Genomic DNA, 24210 nt, shown 5'->3' on the forward strand with positions numbered 1-24210 from the left:
AACGCGTTCGGCGGCATAGGCAGACATGCTATCGCCACGTTAGTCACACTATTAAGCTTGAAATCCATCAAAAACTCGAAAGCAAATGCTTTTGGTGGCCTAAACAAATATTATGTAGCTGTCATTTCTAGTGTGACAGATATACCAGTGTGAACTTGGCAACATTTCGTGTCCGCGAACCTGTAGTTCCCAAAATTCAGTGTTCTTGGTCTCAGTCCTTCAGAAATCTTGTTGACATATTAAACGATAACTCTAACATCAACATTTAATCTCTTTTTTTCACAGACCCACTTTAACAGATGCGTTATTAATTTTTCGAAAAGCTGTAGTAACTGCTCGTTGTGTGTGCATTAAATCTAAACCCTCACCTCAATCTAATATTGGGGCGCGTGCCTTCTCATTCATATTAAGTTATCAAACAATTCACAGTGGCGCCGTTTGAGTTTTTTGTTGCAATTATCATATCTCTTGAACCATATAAGATAATCGATTAATTTTAATGGAATATGATAGATAATTGTTTAGCCTATGAAATAAGGTGTGTAAGGGCCCTACGCTTTTTAGGTGCTTAGTTATGGGTTATCAAAGTCAATGTATTTTCAAAAATCAATTTTATAGTTGCTAAGTGGAGTGAAAAAATTATTATCCAATAACAATAAATGATTTCTAATTTATCTTCAAATTTTTCTGTAAAATATTCATCACGTATTTCTGAAACACAAATACCGCCCTCGACTGTCGCAGATCTCTCAACGAGATGGTTGAACAGTTCAAAATTCACCTGTTCTGGATGTCGGACCACAGAGAAATCCCAGGGAACTGTAAAGCGGATGAGCTTGAGAGATTAAGAACTACCCTACACATTCCTGGAATACCGATATCTGTGGGTATGCCTCTAGCGACATGTAAGTTAAGTGCTCAGGACCAGGCCCGAAGAACTACGAATGATAGATGGTCACAAAGAGGGGGCTGTGAGCATTCCAAAACTATATGGCATAATCTAGAATCGAACAGGTCTACCGCTTTGCTGTAATTGGCTAGAACAGATGTCTCAGTCATTCAATCCGTCATGACAGGTCACTGTCTAATCGGAAAATATTCTGACAGACTGAAGGTTGTCAGCAATGACTTTTGCAGAAGCTGTGCGGACATCGAAGAAGAGACTATAGAACACCTTCTGTGTGTGTGTCCCGCACTAGCAGTTAGAAGGAGTTCCACTTTTGGTTTTCATTTCTTTGAGAACCTGTCTGATTTAGCGGACGTGAACATTCGCAAGTTAATGGTCTTTTTAAAGCAATGTGGATGGTTCAACGGTAGGAACTAGAAGACATCTTTCTTCTTCTGTTCCTGTGGTATCACAATGGACGAAAACATCTAAGTGAGTTGGATGGCAGCATGCCATTTAAACCTAACCTATATACTGCCTTAAATTTATATTTGGAGCAAATTCCCTTACCGGCTTCAATCTCTAATTAATGAAGTAAGACCCGAAATTATTATTGGGAAATTATTTCATTTTAATTTTGGTGAATAGTTTCATTTTCAATTTTGGGAAGGTATTTCGTAACGACGCTGGTAAATATTGATGAGGGGTCCAAATCTTTTTCTTGAAATATGTGGATGTGTTGAATAACAAAAAAATACGATAAATAGGACTACGAGCTCACTTATGTAAAATCGGTGCGGCAAGTGATAGCATGTGTAGGGCATGCGGGGAAGATGATGAGACGTTGGAGCATTTCTTGGTCATTGCCCGGCTTTCCCGGGCAACAGATACCGGCACTTAGGTGGAGACACAATACCAGACATGAACCAATTTCAATTCTTGAATTCAACCCGGAATTCTCAAATTCTTATTGAAAGTCTCAATCATGTTGTATGTGAAAGATCATTTGTAATTCGCTTGTCTATGCTATGTATTGTAATACTCTTACTAATAGTCTTAAAAAAATCTCAGTATGTCAATACACTTTTAAGTATAAGCTAATCCAACATTTCTTATAGACAACTCAATTGAATTCGTTTTCATCACAGATGATATCTCACATTTCCTGCCTTTTATACCCACCACCGAAGGATGTGTTTGCAACACATTGAAATATCCATTTCCCACCCTATAATGTAAAGGGTGATTTTTTTGAGGTTAGGATTTTCATGCATTAGTATTTGACAGATCACGTGGGATTTCAGACATGGTGTCAAAGAGAAAGATGCTCAGTATGGTTTGACATTTCACCATGAATAGACTTACTAACGAGCAACGCTTGCAAATCATTGAATTTTATTACCAAAATCAGTGTTCGGTTCGAAATGTGTTCATTCACCGTAACGTTGCGTCCAACAGCATCTTTGAAAAAATACGGTCCAATGATTCCACCAGCGTACAAACCACACCAAACAGTGCATTTTTCGGGATGCATGGGCAGTTCTTGAACGGCTTCTGGTTGCTCTTAACTCCAAATGCGGCAATTTTGCTTATTTACGTAGCCATTCAACCAGAAATGAGCCTCATCGCTGAACAAAATTTGTCAAATTTTGAACACATTTCGAACCGAACACTGATTTTGGTAATAAAATTCAATGATTTGCAAGCGTTGCTCGTTAGTAAGTCTATTCATGATGAAATGTCAAAGCATACTGAGCATCTTTCTCTTTGACACCATGTCTGAAATCCCACGTGATCTGTCAAATACTAATGCATGAAAATCCTAACCTCAAAAAAATCACCCTTTATATATATTCTTGATCAGCGTAAAAATCTAAGACGATCTAGCTATGTCCGTCCGTCTGTCAGCCTGTCTGTTGAAATCACACTACAGTCTTTAAAAATAGAGATATTGAGCTGAAACTTTGAACAGATTCTTTTTTTGTCCATAAGCAGATCAAGTTCGAAGATAGGCTATATCGGACTATATCTTGATATAGCCCCCATATAGACCGATAAGCCGATCTAGGGTCGTAGGCCCATAAAAGCCACATTTATTATCCGATTTTGCTGGAATTTGGGACAGTGAGTTGTGTTAGGCCCTTCGACATCTTTCTTTAGTTTGGCCTAGATCGGTTCAGATTTGGATATAGCTGCCATATAGACCGATCGCACGATTTGACGTTTTGGACCCATAAAAGGCTCATTTATTGTCCGATGTCGCCGAAATTTGGGATAGTGAATTGTGTTAGGCTCTTCGACATCCTTCTTCAATTTGGCCCAGATCGGTCCAGATTTGGATTTAGCTGCCATATAGACCGATCTCTCGATATAAGGTTTTGGGCCCATAAAAGGCTCATTTATTGTCCGATATCGCCGAAATTTGGGACAGTGAGTTAAGTTAAGCCCCTCGACACATTTCTGCAATTTGGCCTACATCGTTCAAGATTTACATAAAGCTACCATATAGATCGATCTCTCGATTTAAGGTCTTGGGCCCATAAAAGGCGCATTTATTGTCCGAAATTTGTGACAGTGAGCTAAGTTAAACCCCTCGAAATACTTCTGCAATATGGCATAGATCGGTCCAGATTTGGATATAGCTGCCATATAGACCGATCTCTCGATATAAGGTTTTGGGCCTATAAAAGACGCATTAATTGTCCGATGTCGCCGAAATTTGTGACAGTGAATTAAAATTAAGTTAAGCCCCTCGACATATTTCTGCAATTTGGCCTACATCGATCAAGATTTACATAAAGCTACCATATAGACCGATCTCTCGATTTAAGGTCTTGGGCCCATAAAAGGCGCATTTATAATCCGATGTCGCGGAAATTTGGGACAGTGAGTTGTGTTAGGCTCTTCGACATCCATCTTCAATTTGGCCCAGATTGGTCCAGATTTGAATATAGCTGCCATATAGACCGATATCTCGATTTAAGGTTTTGGGTCCATAAAAGGCGCTTTTATTGTCCGTTGTGTTAGGCTCTTCGACATATTTTTGCAATTGACCCAAATCGGTCCAGATTTGGATATAGCTGCCATATAGACCAATATCTCGATTTAAAGTCTTGGCCTCATAAAAGGCGCATTTGTAATCCGATTTTACTGAAAGTTGACACAGTTAGGCTTTTCGACATCCGTGACGTATATGGTTCAGATCTGTTTATTTTTAGATATAGCTACTAAAATGACCAATATTTTAATATACAGAATTGAACTTATGACTTTTTGGTACTTATTAGTATTTGGTACCAATCGGAACATATTTCGATATAGCTGCTATGGGGCATAAAGTATACATTTCTCCCCGGATTTTGACGAAAGGTGGTTTACATATATACCCGAGGTGGTGGGTGTCCAAAGTTCGGCCCGGCCGAACTTAACGCCTTTTTACTTGTTCTTGGTATAATTGTGCGTTAGACAATGTTACTAATTTTTAAAAAAAAAGAATTTTTTTCACATTCAATAAATTTGTTACATATTTATTTTAGTGGTAGTATTATATTCGATTTTAATATTGATTTTTGTATTATGAAAACTTGAATATGTTTCAATCTATTAATGAAACAATTAAGAATTTTGTAAGTCGCACGGAATTCCTAACTTAAAATTTTCTTTTTAGAGGTTACTTTATAGTTTTTAGGGCGCACAACAAGCGGATTACTGGCTTAGGTATATGTCCATAGTGGCATGGGGAGGATTAATATCTGCACCCTCTTTTCAACCTAACCTTACCTAACCCAACCTAAATCTATTAATGAAAAGCCCGGAAGGGCTATGTTTGATTAATAGAAAATGAATGAATGAATGAAATATTAACCATTTTTTAAAATCTGAACTTATAAGACCTCACAATGGCCATAACGTTCTCGAAACGAGCTTGCTCACCTATGCAGATTGAAGAGGATCGCTAAATCCCCACACAAATATGGCTATAAAAAAACCAAGTAAATTCTTAATTTGGCAACTCGTGTTACTACGTCGCTGTGAAAAACTTGTTTTCATCTAAACCACACAATTGGCTGTACTAAGTCAGGAGACTGTAAATCAGCAAATCATATTTCACTTAAAATAGATACAAATGTCATGTTGCTTTTTAAGGCATTTTGTATGAAAAAGTTTAGCTAATTTCACTACATTGTGGTTTTAGATTCTCTTTAAATTTTTTAAAGCTCAGTTTGCTTTCGAGACGAATATAAAATTCCATTAAGCAACCACAAATGATAATGTGCCTTTAAGCACAATTTGATCATTTTGTAAAATATGATTGATGATCACGAGGCTTCATCAATGAAAAATCATTTGAATATTTGTTTCGCAATCTTTTGCGAATCCAGTTAATGAATATATGTACCAGTTCTTGAATATATGTACTGTATTTGACATTAAAGTGACTTATGTATATTGGGTATGTACAAAGGTTGAAGTCGAGTCTGATACTGTAGAGATAAAGCTTGACAGGGTGTACATAGTTGTTGTCACGAACTTAGAATAGCGATCCAAGAAAGTCGATCGTCTGCGCTGCTTCTAAAATCTATGACACCAAGTTTTGAGGCAATGCACGACTTCGAAAGACTTGTTCGACATGCTCTCAAACACTCCAAGAACTACCTCGTCTGCTCTCACAAGTATCCATGTCTCGGAATCATATAACAACACGGGTGGTATCAGTGTCTTGTATAGTGCAATCTTCGTCCTTCGAGAGGTGGCCTTGAAAGTATCATTCTTCGCCTTATTTCAAAACTAGAGTAATTCGTTTCGGTTACGATAAAGTTGCTGACTATCTCAAAGTTATACTAGCCGTTAAAGGAGTTGATACCATCCATTTACTGCCAGATCCACTTAAACTGATTCTCTTTCGATTCTTACAAAGGTTCCAGTTACTACTTCCGGTGACCAACTCATGATATTGATGTCGTCGATATAGGCGGGTAACATGTGTTTTCTTGTGAGAAGTGTACCATATGTATTGACATCTGCATCTCGTTTAATATTCTCCAGCAGGAGAACCACAAGATAAGCTCTCTCCTTGTCTGAAAACTCTTTTGGTACCGAATGTTTCGGAGAGATTCTTTGCTTTTCTTACTGGGTAACGTGTATCAGCAAGTGTCCTCCTGCAGAGTCTTATTATTTGATACCAAACTCAGACATGGCTTGAAATACTTTTGAACGTATAGGGCTGAACAAAGCGGCTTAGTAGTCAACGAAAATATGGGACATGTTGAGATTCCAATCTTTTCTTCAGATCGCTCAGACGAGCTAATGCATACATATTGTCAGCGTATCGGCTCCGGTCTTAAATAGTTCAGCGGGCAACTCATCGGCTCCTGTTGCCTTGCTGTTCGTCAGTCAGGTCACTGCTACTTAGACCTAATTCTGACTAGTAGGTAAACATTCTATTCTGCGGTATTGTCTTCGTTGGCATCGTCGAACATTAGCAGCTGAAAAAATATTGTCTTTCCATATTGTGAAAAGTAGCAGTCCTGAAACACTACTCTGCTTTCCCGACACGGGATAGTTATGAGCAACACACAAGCTGGAACATTGAGGTCCGATCTGTGTGGTGTACACTGCTGTCAGGAGAAACTCCATCCGGAGTTGCTGTAACTGCAGTCGCTGACAATCAGCGGTATCGAGCAGAGAGTCTCAATGAGAGGTCGGGTGGCACCGTCTCCTGCACAAATACTGAGTGCCTACGATGATCGATTGGCGCCTTTAAATAACCAATGGCCCACTGTTCCCGCGGCGATCGGTCTCTGGACCGGAACGAGCTTGCCCACCTACAGGAGCTTGACGAGGATCGCCCCTCCACATGAAAATGTGGTTACAACAACAACTACTCTCCATTTCTCCCGACACCTCTCCTTCATCTGGCGCTTTGCTACTGATTGCAGAATCGCTCTGTGTAGAATTTCGATACTCTTTTTCGTACCATGGGTTTCTTGGGTGAGTCTTCTGATACCCATCGTACATTTCTCGCCGTGCTTAAACGGGTACCAACCTTTGCTGCACCATGGTAATGATCCGAATGTTCCTCCTCGGATCGATGGTACATTTAGCAGGTCTGATGAACGGCTTCCATCTACCTTCCTGTTAGGCGGCAATATCTACCTTATACTCCTCCAATACAATCCGCTTTCTTTATAAAGAGTCATTCCAAGTGCAGATCCGCAGATTATGGTCCTTTTTTAATTTTGAGTGCGTCTTCATCGTTAAGGGTTACAGTCCCAGCCACAAACACACATGACTCAATTATGTGGGATCGAACACGCATCTCTCAATGTCGCGAGCCGCTTGCCCCAAGATCCCATACTCGCCTCTAGCCGCCAATAACCCGAGAAGAGAAGCTGATGTTGACCATTGGTTATTTGAAGGTGCCTATGAATCGCCTTGTCATTTTGAGTATCATTAGCACTGAGTATTTAAGTAAGAGTCATTGCCACCTGACCCCTCACTGAGACTCTCTTCTCGATATTGCATACTGTCAGTGGCCGCATTTGCTGCTACTACCCATAAAAACGAAACTTTCCACTATGCGCAAACTGTGGACTCGCCAGCGTCCTGTGATAACGATAAACACAACACAAATCGGAGCTCAAGTTTCAGCCCGTGTGGTGCTCACAGTTATCCTGCGTCGGCCGGGAAGTACTACTGTTCATAAAAAATTAAAGCATTCTCTGCAAGGTAATGACTATGGCTTTACGATTTGAACGTAAATGCAAAATGCAGATTTGCTCATGATCTTCCCATTAAGGAGATGGGGCAAATTTCTCACTTAATGTGTGCTGTCCGATTCAAGATTAAGCTTTTTATAGCCGAGTCCGAACAGCGTGCCGCAGAGCGACACTTCTTTTACATGGCTGCCATACATTTTTATATTCTACACCACCACTGTGGTACAGGATATGTAACTGAAATGAAAGTGTCACATTCAGGAGCGTACTGAGAAGGCTCACAGATGTTGGGCAATATGTAGGCTCGAAATAGAGCCTGAATCCGATAATAGTCCACTGGCTCTACAGGAGTGTGATTAGACCAATACGACCTTACGCTTTAGTATTTTGATGGACTGGTTCAGAGAACATGTTGCCTTGACATAGGCGGAGCGATGAGGACCACGCCCACTAGGGCACTGGAGACTATTCTAGACATACAGATTACCATTGACATACAGATTAAATGTGAGGCCGCTATTGCGGATATGAGACTTAAGGCGATGGGAAAATGTATTGAGGTTGGGAGCAGCTCATACCATCGCGGTATAATCGAGGCGTCGAAAGGAAACCTTAAAGGAAGGGAAGAGGTTTCCGATCGGATACCTGAGATGACACTTGAGGTCGAGTGAAAGGCAATGCTGCCAGTGGCATAGCCTTGGACTGACGGAACCCTAGTATTGCCGCCTGGAAGATCATATTACATGGATGGATCAAAGCTAGGGGACAGAGTGTGCCTGAGAGTCTACATTGAGAACCCAGGGACTTAGATCTGTTTTAGACTGCCTGACCATAATACGGTCCTGCAGGTAGAGATACGGGTGATTACGGAATGCGTGAGGTGGTGTGGTGCTAATGCTAGGACGTCGAGTGTGAATATCTTTACGGACAGTAAAATGGCCATAAGTTATAACATAAGCAATAACAACTCCTTCTCGGAGGATGACATAAACCGCATCTTTTGAGCATAAACCGCATGAAAGGGCAGACGATTTGTAAGTGAAGGCCAGAGGACCGTCGATAAAATTGGTTAACCCGAAGCCTTTCGGGTCAACGAAGGGCGCAAGCAACGAACGCATATAACACTATGGAACAGTGAAACAGTCGGTAGGACGGCGAAAATCCTATGGGGTGATCCGGATCGTGAGAGGACGAAGCTATTACTGAAAGGATGTAAGGAGAACGTGAGTATAGCTTTTGGTATGATAACGGGAAACATAGAACTACGAGCTCACTCATGCAAAATCGACGCGACAAGTGATAGCATGTGTAGGGCATGTGAGGAAGATGATGTGACGTTGGAACATTTCCTTTAGGATTGACCGGCTTTCGCGGCTAAAAGACACCGGTACTTAGGTGGAAACAAAACCAGTCATGAACCAACTTAGGGGCGTGGCATGAACAAGAATTAAGGATTTTGTAAGTAGCACGGAATTCCTAACTTAGATTTTATTTTTCAAGGTTACTTTTTAAGTATTAAGAGCGCACAACAAGCCGTCTTGGGTGTATGTCCATAGTGGCATGGGGTGCATTAATATTCGCACCCTCTTTACAATCGAACCTATCCTAACCTATAGGGCATTATTAGTTTGTGCATTTGTTTGCAACCCTAAGAAGGACAAGAGCTAGACCCATTGATAAATATACCGATCGACCCGGAATCACTTTCTGATTCTATTTACCCATATCTGTACACATTTCTTGTCAAGGTGCAGGTTGTATTTTTGTCCAACCGTCACGAAATTTTGACTATTTAATTTTTTTTTGGCCAAGGACGAACTCTATTGATTTTGGTAAAAATCGATTTAGATATAGATATAGCTCCCATATAGATGTATCACCCGATTTGCACTTAAATGGCCGCAGTAACTACAATTTTCAACCGATCTGCACAAAGTTTGGCATGGATTGTTTTGTTACTGATCGGTTCAGATTTGGATATAGCTCCCTTTTTGTAAAAATTTCAATTTTCAACCGAACTACACAAAATCCACCACGGAGTGTTATGTAAATGATCAGAACATATCTCCAAGTTTCATAAAAATCAGTTCAGAATAAGAAATAGCTTTCATATATAAAAAGTCTTCTTCGTCCTACTTTAGCCTTTCTTTCCTGGTTTCAAATGACATAGTTCTTCACAAATGTCGCCAACAATAGGAGGGGATAACTACCGCTGAAAACTGATTCTGATGTTTACGCCAGGATTCGAAACCAGGTGTTCAGCGTTATGGGCGGACATGCTAACCTTTTTGCTAAGGTGGCCTCCAACGTGCGATTGATAATATAATAATTTATGCATAAAAATATTCCACCAGCAGCTTATCAGACATTGCATTGGCGTCCTTGGTCAGTTGAATATCGTATAAAGTCAAATTTGTAACGGTTAAGGTTAGGTTAAGTTGAAAAAGGGTGCGGATAATATTTCGCCCCATGCCAATATGGACATACACCTAAGCCAATAGTCGGCATGTTGTGCGCTCTTAATACTAAGTAACCTCGAAAGAAGAAATCTGAGATTTGAGATGGTAAGAGGTGATGTGTTATCGAAATCATATAAAAAAATTTGAAGATCCTAGATAGTCCGGGCTCCTCTTGGCAGGGCCCTAAAGTTAGTCAGCTCGGCATTTCGAAAAATTGATCGAACTGCCAAAACTTCATTTGTGGTCCGGTTTTCTAAATTCTTTTTCTGCTGGATAGTGTTAAAAAATCTCTACAAAAAAGCTAGAGGTATGCCACATCTCCACTGCCCGGCAAAAACTCTCATTACCAAATAACCCGAAAGGTAAGCTCATTCAAGAACTAATAACTACTTATTTTTAGGCATCGTTTCTAATTACTTTTACATGGCGATGTCCTAGGAGGAAAGTCCTTCCGCACAAGCATACCAATAGTTCAAAAATGAGTACTTATGCTTATGCAATAAGTTGTCAAAAAATAATGACATATTATCTTAGTTGATGATATTATTACGTCCATAGCATGCGGAACAATCAACGAATTTGTAGGGAGGTAGAAAAAATTGAAAATATTTTTATACCCTCCACCATAGGATGGGGGTATACTAATTTCGTAATTCTGTTTGTAACACCTCAAAATATGCGTCTAAGACCCCATAAAGTATATATATTCTTGATCGTCGTGACTTTTTAAGTCGAACTAGCCATGTCCGTTTGTACGTCCGTCCGTCCGTCTGTCTGTCGAAAGCACGCTAACTTTTGAAGGAGTAGAGCTAGCCGCTTGAAATTTTTAACAAATACTTCTTATTGGTGTATGTCGGTTGGGATTGTAAATGGGCCAAATCGGTCGATGTTTTGATATAGCTGCCATATAAACCGATCTTGGGTCTTGACTTCTTGAGCCTCTAGAGGGCGCAATTCTCGTCCGATTTGACTGAAATTTTGCACATAGTGTATCGTTTCACTTCCAACAACTGTGCTAAGTATGGTTCAAATCGGTCCATAACCTGATATAGCTGCCATATGAACCGATCCTTGGGTCTTGACTTCTTGAGCTTTTAGAAGGCGGAACTCTTATCCGATTTGATTGACATTTTGCACATAGTGTTTTGATATCACTTCCAACAACTGTACGAAGTATGGTTCAAATCGGTCCATAACTTGATAAAGCTGCTATATAAACCGATCTTGGGTCTTGACTTCTTGAGCTTTTAGAAGGCGCAATTTCTATCCGATTTAACTGTAATTTTGCACGTGGTGTTTTGGTATCACTTGCAACATTTATGCGAAAATATGGTTCAAATCGGTCCATAACCTGATATAGCTGCTATATAAACCGATCTGGGATCTTGAGTTCTTAAGCCTCTAGAGAGCGCAATTCTCATCCAATTTGGCACAAATTTTGTTTGTTTTGAATCCTCCTCCGTCCATATTCATAATTCTTTGTTTGCCTTAAAAGAGATACTACGCAAAGAACTTGAGAGATGCGATCCATGGTGGAGGGTATATAAGATTCGGCCCAGCCGAACTTTCCACGCTCTTACTTGTTTATATTAATACCGACACAGTATTTCTCTCCTAGTGCTACTAAGTGGTGTCGCTTTGCGGCAAGTCATTCGGACTCGCCAATAAAATGGAGGTCCCTCGTCATTGAGCTTAACCTTGTAATGGACAGCACTCATGGGTATGAGATAAGTTTGCCCGCAGTTTCTTAATGGTATTTTTATCAATACCAAGGTTATAATAATGATTTTTTTCTATTATTACAAATAAGTGTTTATTTTTGGGCTTCATCGAATGTTGTAAGTAATAACATTTGTACTACCGGTAACGCAGATGGTATTCCTGTTGATAAGTCGTTATAATTTAGAAGTTAGTAAATCTAAGGATAATGCAAATGCAAATTTGCCCATGAACATTCCATTAAGGAACTGGGGCAAACTTCTAACAAATCAATGTGTGCTGTCCAATTCAATTTTAAGCTCAATGATATGGGTCCTCCTCTTTATAGTCGAGTCCGAACGGCGTGCCGCATAGGGACACCTCTTTGGGGAAAAGTTTTTACATGGCAAAGTACCTCACAAATGTCGCCAGCATACTATCGCTGAAAAATTTTCTGATCTTCCTGCCAGGATTCGAACCCAGGCGTTCAGCTTCATAGACGGACATGCTAACCTCTGCGCTACGGTGGATAATGAGTTATCCATTATTTTACATGCCAAAAATAATCGAATGTACCTACCAAGTTTTTGCTGGGTGGTTTCGAGAATATTCGATTTTTAATTTTTATTGGCTTGTTTTTGGCGATTTACGACGGCGTTTGTGGTTCGATCTTCATTCTGATGCCAGATTTGGATTGGTGACAACATTTACAATGACTTTGCTGCAGTATGCGTCAGCATCCCATGAGTAAGAGATTCCTACAAATTACCGATTTGGTCTGGATGTTATGACATTAGAAAAAAAATTTGTTCCTATTTTCTTTATGTCCAAAAAAAAAATAAAATAAAAGACAGCTTGTAATATTATTTTGAATGTATTTATTTACTAGTCTATGTTGTTAATTTAAATATAAATACATATTTAATGGTTAATATGCTCGAGTAAATAATGGTGTGTTATTTTTTGTCTCTTCTTATTTAGTTTTGTTTTTCGTTATATTTAAGTAAAAAATATGAAAAAGCCTTAAATATTGTGTATTTGGTTTATGGTAACTACCATTCTTTGTTAACGCGTTTCCTCTGGGCTTTTAATGCGTTTCAATATCGCTCAAAGGAAATGTAGGGTGTTTTTATGATTTTAGATCTCTTTCAATTTCGGAGAGATCCCATTGCAAACTCCAATAACGCATGTTGGACATCAACGATATACACTTGTTGTTGATCAGTCGTCATCTAGCATCAACATATCATCAACGGTTAATGGAATTTTAAATGTTTAAAGCACTTGAAATTAAATGGACTTGTTAATATTTTGGCATTAACAATAAAAACAAAACGAATAAACAAATAAAAACAACTCAATTCAAACCCATTTGGGTGATTTTAAATAAATTTATGCTAATTATTTGAAATTTGCCATTGTTGTAAAACCAGAAGCTGACCTGCCCTCCAGTTGGTTACACTGAACACATGTGCATGTACAATTGCTCATTGCTCATCCATACGACTCCCTTCGACATAAATTCACATGAATATCTCTGCTGCACTAATGGGACTCTATTTTGCATATTTCGAAAAATTTTAAATCCCCTAATAGTGTTTAACAAAAATAAATAACACATACTGAAGGTGTTTGATTAAAAAAAAAAAAAAAAAAAAAAAAACAAACAATTTGATTTTGGTATTTAGCATTAAGTGTTGTCATGGGTTTAACATGTACTTACATCTAAGCATGTATATTTGCATTTATATTAGATAATAATAATAATTATATGCTAATCAGAATAAATAAAAAAAAAAACAATAAAATAAATAATAATAGGCCAATTGGTCAATTAAGGGTTGTCCTTTGCTATCAGTTTTTGTTTTGCCTATGAAGAATACTCCTTCTTAATCGCTTGTATAAATATACGTATGTATGAATGCGTGTGTGTGAGTGAGTGTGTGTGTGTTTCCGGGTATCTTATGATAAATTCCTTTCCAATGATTTTTGTGAAAATTTCTTAGATCTATTGTGCGAATAGAATGTCATCCTCCATCCAACAGCGAAAATTACCAAAATCCAGATGATTTGCCACCAGGGGGATTTCGTACTTTAATGCATGAGCGATTACCGGTTGTGTCCAGTTCCTCTGCAAAGAAGAAAACAAAATGCAATGTATTAATAAGCAAATTCTGAAACATTTTCAAAGAAACATATGAACACATTGAAACATTTACAGAACTCATTATTAAACCAGTAAGGAAAGGCAAAAGTAGGACGGTGCCGCTTTAGAATAACCTTCGCCTATCCTATAAGTACAAATTGGGAGCTATATTTAATTCTGAATCAATTCTGATGGACCTAGGCGGATGTTTTCAGTTGGATCATTAAACAGCCAGTATCAAATTTCGAGCAAAGCAAATATGTTCAACCTGTAAAGCTGCGGTTGACGAATGACAACATTATTGCAAATTTCCCAAAATCTGGCAAACATATTCACTAATATCCCGGTTTGCGTCGCTAATAGGGACCGGAGAAATGTGACGCATACCGAAACACGTTTACCCATACATTTACATTGATTTTTATTGAATCGGTTCCATGGCCTTGTTTGAGGTAATTTTTTATTTTTACTTAAATTAATATACGAAAATTTATAAGAAAATCTTAACATTAGCATTATTATTATTATAGATATTAATCAAAAAAAAAACTAATTATTCACAGGCAATAAAAAGGGGAGAAGTAATATACAAATTAAAAATAAGGAATTCATCATATAAAATTAAATTCGTCGATTTAATCTTCCTCAGTTTGATTTGGCAAACTTGCTGATTTTTTTATGAAATTATCTAAGGTTTGTTGGATTGTCAAAGCTTTTTTTTCAAATAAATTTCTTTATAACAATTAATAGCTTCGGTTACATTTCTAGACACCATTAGACTTCGATCTTCGTTCGGATCATTATTTTTAAAAATTCCAATTGCTTGCGTTAAGTAAGCTTTCTAATCTCTGGTTCAACTTCAAGTGTATGTGTGTCCAGCGTATTATTCATCTCAGCTGATATCAAACTCTCGTTATCTAGCTCTTTGTCGTATAAAAGAAGCTCACTTATGTCTTCTTCTTCCATACCTTCAAAATTAGCATTTCTTGCTGTTTCTGCGAGTTCTTTTCAAATGCTCGGAACATCATTAATTTCTTCCATATCTTTGATAATGCATTCGGGCCATAATTGACGCCAAGTTCCGTTCATGCACGATTCCTTAACTTCCATCCAAGATTGGATTATATTTTCAACAGCCATCCTGATGCTATAATTCTTCCAAAAATCTTTTATTGAGGGCATATTATCTCCATTAGTTGCTTTAAGAAGTTGGCTAAAAGTTCGTCGCAAATAATAGGACTTGAAGTTAGATATTACGCCTTGGAGGCATAAAAAAATGGGAATTCCCCCTTTTCTGTTTATGTTTTGCACCCGATCTAAAATAAATCTGAATCGATTTCGAGCAAACTTCTTAGATATTGTGGTGGTCGTCGAGGAAAACGTACAAAGTTTTTTTTTTGTTAAATAAATGCGCTCGCAGTGCCTCTAGAAGTGAAAATCGGGCGATATATGTATGTGAGAGCTATATCTAAATGTGAACCGATTTCGATGAAATTCACCAGTAATCTTGAGAGTCAAAAGAAAATCCTTCCTGCCAAATTTCGAGAAAATCGGTTTACAAATGAGCACTTTGTTGCAAAATTTCTCAAAAACAAACGAGTATATATGGGAGCTACATCTGAATCCAAATCGATTTTGACCAAACTTCTTAGATATTGTGGTGGTCGTCGAGGAAAACGTACAAAGTTTTTTTTTTGTTAAATAAATGCGCTCGCAGTGCCTCTAGAAGTGAAAATCGGGCGATATATGTATGTGAGAGCTATATCTAAATGTGAACCGATTTCGATGAAATTCACCAGTAATCTTGAGAGTCAAAAGAAAATCCTTCCTGCCAAATTTCGAGAAAATCGGTTTACAAATGAGCACTTTATTGCAAAATTTCTCAAAAACGGACGAGTATATATATGGGAGCTACATCTGAATCTAAATCGATTTTGACCAAACTTCTTAGATATTGTGGTGATCGTCGAGGAAAACGTACAAAGTTTTTTTTTGTTAAATAAATGCGCTCGCAGTGCCTCTAGAAGTGAAAATCGGGCGATATATGTATGTGAGAGCTATATCTAAATGTGAACCGATTTCGATGAAATTCACCAGTAATCTTGAGAGTCAAAAGAAAATCCTTCCTGCCAAATTTCGAGAAAATCGGTTTACAAATGAGCACTTTGTTGCAAAATTTCTCAAAAACAAACGAGTATATATGGGAGCTACATCTGAATCCAAATCGATTTTGACCAAACTTCTTAGATATTGTGGTGGTCGTCGAGGAAAACGTACAAAGTTTTTTTTTTTGTTAAATAAATGCGCTCGCAGTGCCTCTAGAAGTGAAAATCGGGCGATATATGTATGTGAGAGCTATATCTAAATGTGAACCGATTTCGATGAAATTCACCAGTAATCTTGAGAGTCAAAAGAAAATCCTTCCTGCCAAATTTCGAGAAAATCGGTTTACAAATGAGCACTTTATTGCAAAATTTCTCAAAAACGGACGAGTATATATATGGGAGCTACATCTGAATCTAAATCGATTTTGACCAAACTTCTTAGATATTGTGGTGATCGTCGAGGAAAACGTACAAAGTTTTTTTTTGTTAAATAAATGCGCTCGCAGTGCCTCTAGAAGTGAAAATCGGGCGATATATGTATGTGAGAGCTATATCTAAATGTGAACCGATTTCGATGAAATTCACCAGTAATCTTGAGAGTCAAAAGAAAATCCTTCCTGCCAAATTTCGAGAAAATCGGTTTACAAATGAGCACTTTATTGCAAAATTTCTCAAAAACGAACGAGTATATATATGGGAGCTACATCTGAATCTAAATCGATTTTGACCAAACTTCTTAGATATTGTGGTAGTCGTCGAGGAAAGCGTTGTGCACAATTTTGGCAAGATTGGTCAATAAATGCGCTTGTAGTGGCACTAGAAGTGAAAATCGGGCTATATACATATATGGCAACTATATCTAAATCTAAACCGATTTTTATGAAATTCACCAGTAATAATAAGTCATAGGAAAATCCTTCCCGCCATATTTCCAGAGAATCGGTTAATAAATGAGCACTTTATTGCAATATTTCTCCAAATCGGAAGAACATATATATTGACGGAACCCTAATATTGCCATCTGGAAGATCATGTTACACGGATGGATCAAAGCTAGAGGACAGAGTGGGCCTGGGAGGTCTACATTGACAACCCAGGGGCTGAGATCTGTTTTAGACTGCCTGCACATAATACGATCCTGCAGGCGGAGATCGAGTGTGAACATCTTTACGGACAGTAAAATTGCCATAAGGGCAATAAATAATAACCAGGACGGTAAGGTCACGAACAGTCTTGCAGTGTAAGAAGAAGATTAACGCCTTCTCTGAGGATGGCAAAATTCGCATCGTTTGGGTGCCGGGCCATAACGGAGTAAAGGGGGAATGAAAGGGCAGATAATTTGGCGATGAAGACAAGAGGACTGCCGTCAATAAACTTGGTTAACCCGAAGCCTTTCGGGGCGGGGACTGCAGTCCGAGTTAAGGCGTGGGCGACGAATGCGCATGCAACCCTGTGGTACAGCGAAACGAGATCGTGAGAAGACGAGGCTATTACTGAAAGGAAGCAAGAAGGAGATCAGTATAGCTATTGGTATCATAACGGAACTTATAGGACTACAAGCTAACTTATGTAAAATCGGTGCGGCAAGTGGTGGCATGTGTAGGGCATGCGGGGAAGATGATGAGACGTTGAAGCATTTCCTTTGTCATTGCTCGGCGTTCGCCTCTAACAGATACCGGCACTTAGGTGGGGACACAATACCAGACATGAACCAACTTAGGGGAGTGGTATTGAAAACAATTAAGGATTTTGAAAGTAGCACGGAATTCCTAACTTAAAATTTTCTTTTTAGAGGTTACTTTTCAGTTTTTAGAGCGCACGATAAGCCGATTACTGGCTTAGGTGTATGTCCATAATGGCATGGGACGGATTAATATATGCACCCTCTTTTCAAAGTAATCTATATATGGGAGCTATATCTAAATCTGAACCGATTTTGAGCAAACTTCTTAGATATTGTGGTAGTCGTCGAGGAAAGCGTTGTACAAAATTTTGGGAAGATTGGTCAATAAATACTCTTGAAGTGGCTCTAGGAGTGAAAATTGGCCAATATACGTGAGAGCTATATATATATATATATATATGTGAGAGCTATATCTAAATCTGAACCGTTTTCTAGTAATGTCGAGAGTCACCATAAAGTATTTCCAGCCATATTTCGAGAGAATGGGTTATGTTTTCCAATTTCAAAAGCTTTCGTCTCTACGCCAAAAAAAAATTATGTGCTAGATTTGAAGACGATCGGATAAAAATTGCGACCTGTAGTTTGTACATAAATTAATATGGACAGACACAGACAGACAGACGGACATAGCTAAATGGAATCAGAAAGTGATTCTGAGTCGATCGGTATACTTATCGATGGGTCTATCTCTCTTCCTCCTGGGTGTTGCAAACAAATGCATTAAGTTATAATACCCTGTATGTCGCAAATCTCTCAACGAGATGGCTGAACAGTTCAAAATTCACCTGTTCTGGGTGCCGGGCCACAAAGATATCCCAGGGAATTGTAAAGCAGACGAGCTTGCGAGACTACGACCTGCTCTACACATTCCAGGGTCACTGGAATCTGTGGGTATGCCGCTAGCAACATGTAAGCTAAGTTTTCAGGACCAAGTCCGAAGGACAACGAATTATAGATGCTCACAAAGAGGGGGCTGCGAGCATTCCAAAACTATGTGACCTAATCTAGACTTGAAGAGGTCTACCGCTTTGCTGTCATTGGAACAGACTTCTCAGTCATTGTGTCCGACAGGTCACTGTCTAATCGGAAAACATGCTGACAGACTGAAGTTTGCCAGCAAAGACTTTTGCAGAAGCTGTGAGGACATCGAGAAGGAGAGACTATAGACACCTTCTGTGTCCCGCTCTAGCAGTTAGAAGGAATTCCACTTTAGGTTCTCATTTCTGAGAATCTGTCTGATTTAGCGAATGTGAACATTCGCAAATTATTGGGATTTTTAAAGCAATCTGGATGGTTCAACGGCAGAAACTACAATAGAAGGCATCTTCCTTCTTCGGTTCCTGTGGTATCACAATGGACGAAAACGTCTAAGTGAGTCTGATGGCAGACTGCCACTTAAACCTATCCTATCCTAACTTGCCAATTTCACTGTCACAGAAGAATTTTGGCAATCTTCCATTTTGAAAAAATTGGCATTACGCAATTAGCTTATGCCAACGACTTCGATACCATAGATAGGTCACCGGAAGTAGTAACAGCAGCCTTTGAAAGAATCGAAAGAGAAGCGTTGAAAATTGGTCCGGCAGTAAATGGAGATAAGACAAAATGGATGGTATCAACTCCAAAAACGCCCAGTTCAACCGATCAGATAAAGAAAATGGAGAATTTTTGGATCCACAACTTTAAGATAGTCAGCACCGCCGTAACTGAAACGAATGACACCTGTTTTAAAATAAGGCGAACAGATGCTACTTTGTTGCGTTGGCTAGGTCATGTTGTTAGAATGGATGAAGAAGCTTCAGTAAAGAAGTCTTTTGAAGGCGATCACGGTGGTACACGCAAACCGGGACGACCAAAAACCCGATGGAAAGATCAGGAGGTGGAAGAAACTTCGAATCTTGGATTGGAACGCTATTCTACGTTCGGCTAATGGGACAAATGTTCTGTCATAGCCAATTAAAGTAAAGTAAAATTTTGTAAAATAAAGTTAATTTCTTAAACCATCTTGACATTTAAATGTCAATGTGCTAATGACACTACCTCTCAATTGTACCATGGCTAACATTATTTAAGTTACAATCCAACCTTGATTGGTACAGGTTTTTTATAGGATTTTCTCAACATCAATTTATTGGTAGATTTCTAACCATGTTTCACAATCAACCTTAATGTTTTCTACGTGTTCCGGGATATCCAGTACTACACAAATATCATTAACAGAATCTGCTCTACTGCTTAAGTAAGTGAACTCTTCTGCCTTATCTTCATTAGTTCTACCGTTTAGAACCAGCAAGCTGTTATCATTGCAAGCAATCTGTATCTTGGGCCATTTATTGTTTTGTCTTTCGAGTTCCGACTTACATACTTGTTACAGGGCGACATTGAACCCATTGGAAATTTTTTCTGAATTCATCTTTTTTACACCACGTAATGGACTTATTTGTACTTAACAACGCTTAATAGAAAATATGTACTTTATGTTTGCTACCGAAAATTCCGTTCGAGATGCGTACCGTTCTTAACCCAAACACACGCAGCCTGGGGGAGCGCCCCACCCCAAAACAAAATTGGAAACAATCAGGACAATATGGGTGTATGGGAAATGAAAATGTATGGAGACTGCCCATACAAAAAAAAACCCTAAAGGACATATAGGGCAATCGGAAATCGGAATATATAGGACAATATGGATAGCAAATAAAAAGTTGGAAGTAGAGTACGAACGTGATATTAGTATTTGGGGTCATGTATATATATGGGGCCACTTAAAATCCAGCTTACAGGGCGTGATATGCATGGACCATGTTCTCGTGCACGTACACGTTAATATGAAAAAGGGTGTGTGCATGTGTTTAAGGGCACAAACAAATGCCCATGCCTGAAATCTAGTCTAGTTTAGGTGTAAACCTGCCCTTCAGATATCATAAAAATTAAGTACCCTTTTTATATACACATAGGTATATTAGGCTAGGCTGGAGTGGGAATCTATTTTCTAAGCAGACTCACTTAGACTATATTAGTCTATTGTGACACCATTGTAGCGACAGACCAGGCCTCTGTTGAAAATCAAACCCACAATTTTCGCACTGGTAATCAGAACACGCTACTAACTTAGTTACCGGGTCGACCTATGCATATATAGGTAAGATACACTGGATTTTATTTTAACAAGTAAAAGCGTGCTAAGTTCGGCCGGGCCGAATCTTACATACCCTCCACCATGGATCGCATTTGCCGAGTTCTTCTCCCGGCATCTCTTCTTAGGCAAAAAAGGATATAAGAAAAGATTTGCTCTGCTATTATTATATTATTACATGTTGGAGACCTGTGTAAAATGTCAGCCAATTCGAATAAGAATTGCGCCCTTTGGGGGCTCAAGAAGTAAAATAGAGAGATCGATTTATATGGGAGCTGTATCGGGCTATAGACCGATTCAGATCATAATAAACACGTATGTTGATGGTCATGAGAGGATCCGTAGTACATAATTTCAGGCAAATCGGATAATAATTGCGACCTCTAGAGGCTCAAGAAGTCAAGATCCCAGATCGGTTTATATGGCAGCTATATCAGGTTATGGACCGATTTGAACCATACTTGGCACATTTGTTGGATATCATAACAAAACACGTCGTGCAAAATTTCATTCAAATCGGATAAGAATTGCGCACTCTAGAGGCTCAAGAAATCAAGACCCAAGATCGGTTTATATGGCAGCAATATCAAAACATGGACCGATATGGCCCATTTACAATACCAACCGACCTACACTAATAAGAAGTATTTGTCCAAAATTTCAAGCATCCAGCTTTACTCCTTCGGAAGTTAGCGTGCTTTCGACAGACAGACGGACGGACGGACGGACATGGCTAGATCGACATAAAATGTCGCGACGATCAAGAATATATATACTTTATGGGGTCTCAGACGAATATTTCGAGTAGTTACAAACAGAATGACGAAATTAGTATACCCCCCATCTTATGGTGGAGGGTATAAAAACACAAATACATCAGCATTTAAGGCTTCGAGCAAAATAAACTATGGCAAAATTATTTTATGAATTAATTTTCATGTTTGCTACTTACCACTTATTGAGAATGTCGATTCTTGCATATTCCTTGATCCTTGAACATGACCCACCCCAGATGGGGAATTAATGCCACACGACGATGAACCACCTCCTGCCGCAGCCAAACCTTGAGATGGCGATAACGATTCTTGATATGGTATCTCAATCTCCAGAGCTTTCATATTCATTTTCCTCATATCCCCATTTAACTGTTCCTCATGTTGGTCCTCACCACCATTACGTTCTTCGTTCAATTTCACCTTCCCCTCCAGCACATCATAGACATAGGGCGATCTGATTTCAGGGCTTAAGAAACGGCCATAACCTTCAGCCACACGCACTGTGCCATGTTCAACACATACTCGTCCACGCACCAATACCATTTCCGGTACTCCATGACAGACCATGCCCTCAAAAATGTTGAAATCGGTTTTATGATGGTGTGTATCTTTGGAAATGGTGCGGGTGGCGTTGGGATTCCAGATAACTAAGTCAGCATCTGATCCGGTGGCTATGCGTCCCTTTTGTGGATATAAATTGAAAATTTTGGCAGCATTGGTGCTGGTGACGGCTACAAAACGGCTGGGATCAAAAAGTCCTGCGTGTACACCTTTCTCCCAAACAAGGGACATACGATCCTCCACACCATTGGTGCCACAAAGAATTTTCGATAAATCATGCATACCCTTGGCTTTATCTTCTTTCTTAAAGGTGCAATTGTCGCTGCCGGTTACTTGGAGATCATCACTAAAACAAAACAAAAATAAGTTTAATAAACTCAATTTTAATTATTAACAATTGAAAATTGCAAGAATATCTCATTAAGGATGCTATGGGGACTTCTCCCATATCAATGAGTGTTGTCCGAGCTCAATGATAGGGACCTCCGTCTCGACATTTCAAGTCGATCTAGCCATGCCTGTCCGTCCAGTAGTTTAAATCGCGATAACGTTCGATCGAGCAAAGACATCTACTTGATATCCTCATCAAGCTCTTACTGGTGAATAAACTCGTTACGGTCCACAGGACCGTTCGCAGCGGGAACATAATGGCCATTGGTTATTTAAAAGCGTCAATAACTCGCCTTTCCATAGGCGCTCAGTATTTATTCAAGAGCCGGTGCCGCCGGGCTTCACACCGAGACTCTCCGCTCAATACCACTGATTGTCCACGTCTCCAATTGCAGTTACTCCGTGTGGAGCATTACACTTTCCGCAACCTATGGACGCGCCCTGTAGCTCGAAGCTAAGCTTCTCGTGATAACAATGAACACCACACAGATCGGAGCTCAAAGTTCCCGCCTGTGTGGTGCTCATAGTTATCCCGTGTCGGGCGATACATCGAACCCAGTACTAGGCTTAAGTAGTATCTCTCAAATAATGCAAATGCATATTTGCCCATGGACATTCCATTGAGGAACAGGGGCAAACTTCTCACATATCAATGAATGCCGAGTCCAAACGGCGTCCCGCAGTGCAAAAGAAGTTTAACATGGCATAGTACCTCACAAATGTCGCCAGCATAAGGAGGGGAAAATCCCAGCTGGAATTTTTATCTGATGGTTTCGCCAGGATTCGAATCCGGCGTTCAGCGTCATATGCGGATATGGTAACCTCTGCGCTACGTCAAAATACAAATGTAAAATAACACTATTAAAACACGTAAGGAATGGCAAAAGACGTCAAGAGACGTTTATAAAATACCCTACACCTACATGGAAGCTGGCCAATACAACTAAATGGGCGCTATATATCGAGTTTTACAACAGAATTCTTCGTGCCAAATTTCGTACTAATAGGTCAACAAATGACCACATTACTGCAATATTAGCAAAAATCGGACATGACGGACACTATGACTGAGACGTCTGTTCTAGGCAGCGACAGCAAAGTGGTTGACCTCTTCAACACTAGATTAAGCCACATAACTTTGAAATTAACCCCTCCTTTGTTGTTTTTATTTGTTGCCCTACGGGCCTGATCCTGAACACTTAGCTAGAGATTCCTGTTGTTATTGTTGTAGCAGTATATTATGTTCTATCTTTCGTCTGCTTGATTCTGTTGAGTATCTAGTTACAGGAACTCTGCGACTAAGAGGGGGTGCGTCCAGAGGGATCTGTCTGGGCAGTTAAACACGTGACATACGTCGTCATCAATCCTTCCTCTGTAAGAATTGAGGCGGCTGCATCTGCCACATCGTAATTGAGGAAGAACTACTCTGGTTTGCCGGGGTAGATCAATTTCTTCATTTATTCTTCTATTCACCGCATTTGGTACCATGTCTGCATGAATGTTGTTTGGATCCGCTTGACTTGCCGCTTGTAGCGTTGGGCTTATGGGCTTCTCTCTTAAGGCTTCTGGGTGGTGGATACCTATCCACAAGATTGGATGGTTTCTTCGATAGCATACCCGAAGGTATTGCTTATTCCAGTTCCCCTGCAA

The 24210-nt window shown here is 39.3% G+C and overlaps 1 protein-coding gene across 4 annotated transcripts in view; it reads right to left on the reverse strand.

Moving 5' to 3' along the window:
- Positions 1–12625: 12625 nt before the first annotated feature.
- LOC106081367 (dihydropyrimidinase) overlaps positions 12626–24210 on the reverse strand; it is a 72531-nt gene continuing 60946 nt past the window's right edge. For all 4 annotated transcript variants that reach the window (XM_013243269.2, XM_059362430.1, XM_059362432.1 and 1 more), the window contains 2 exons: positions 21786–22516; positions 12626–13893 (listed from right to left, as the gene is read on the reverse strand). In XM_013243269.2, the coding sequence (XP_013098723.1) occupies positions 13814–13893; positions 21786–22516 (811 nt within the window). In that variant the 3' untranslated portion in view covers positions 12626–13813. The remainder of the gene's footprint in view (positions 13894–21785; positions 22517–24210) is intronic.

Source organism: Stomoxys calcitrans, chromosome 2 (genome assembly GCF_963082655.1).
Source record: "Stomoxys calcitrans chromosome 2, idStoCalc2.1, whole genome shotgun sequence".
NCBI classification, from domain to species: domain Eukaryota; kingdom Metazoa; phylum Arthropoda; class Insecta; order Diptera; family Muscidae; genus Stomoxys; species Stomoxys calcitrans.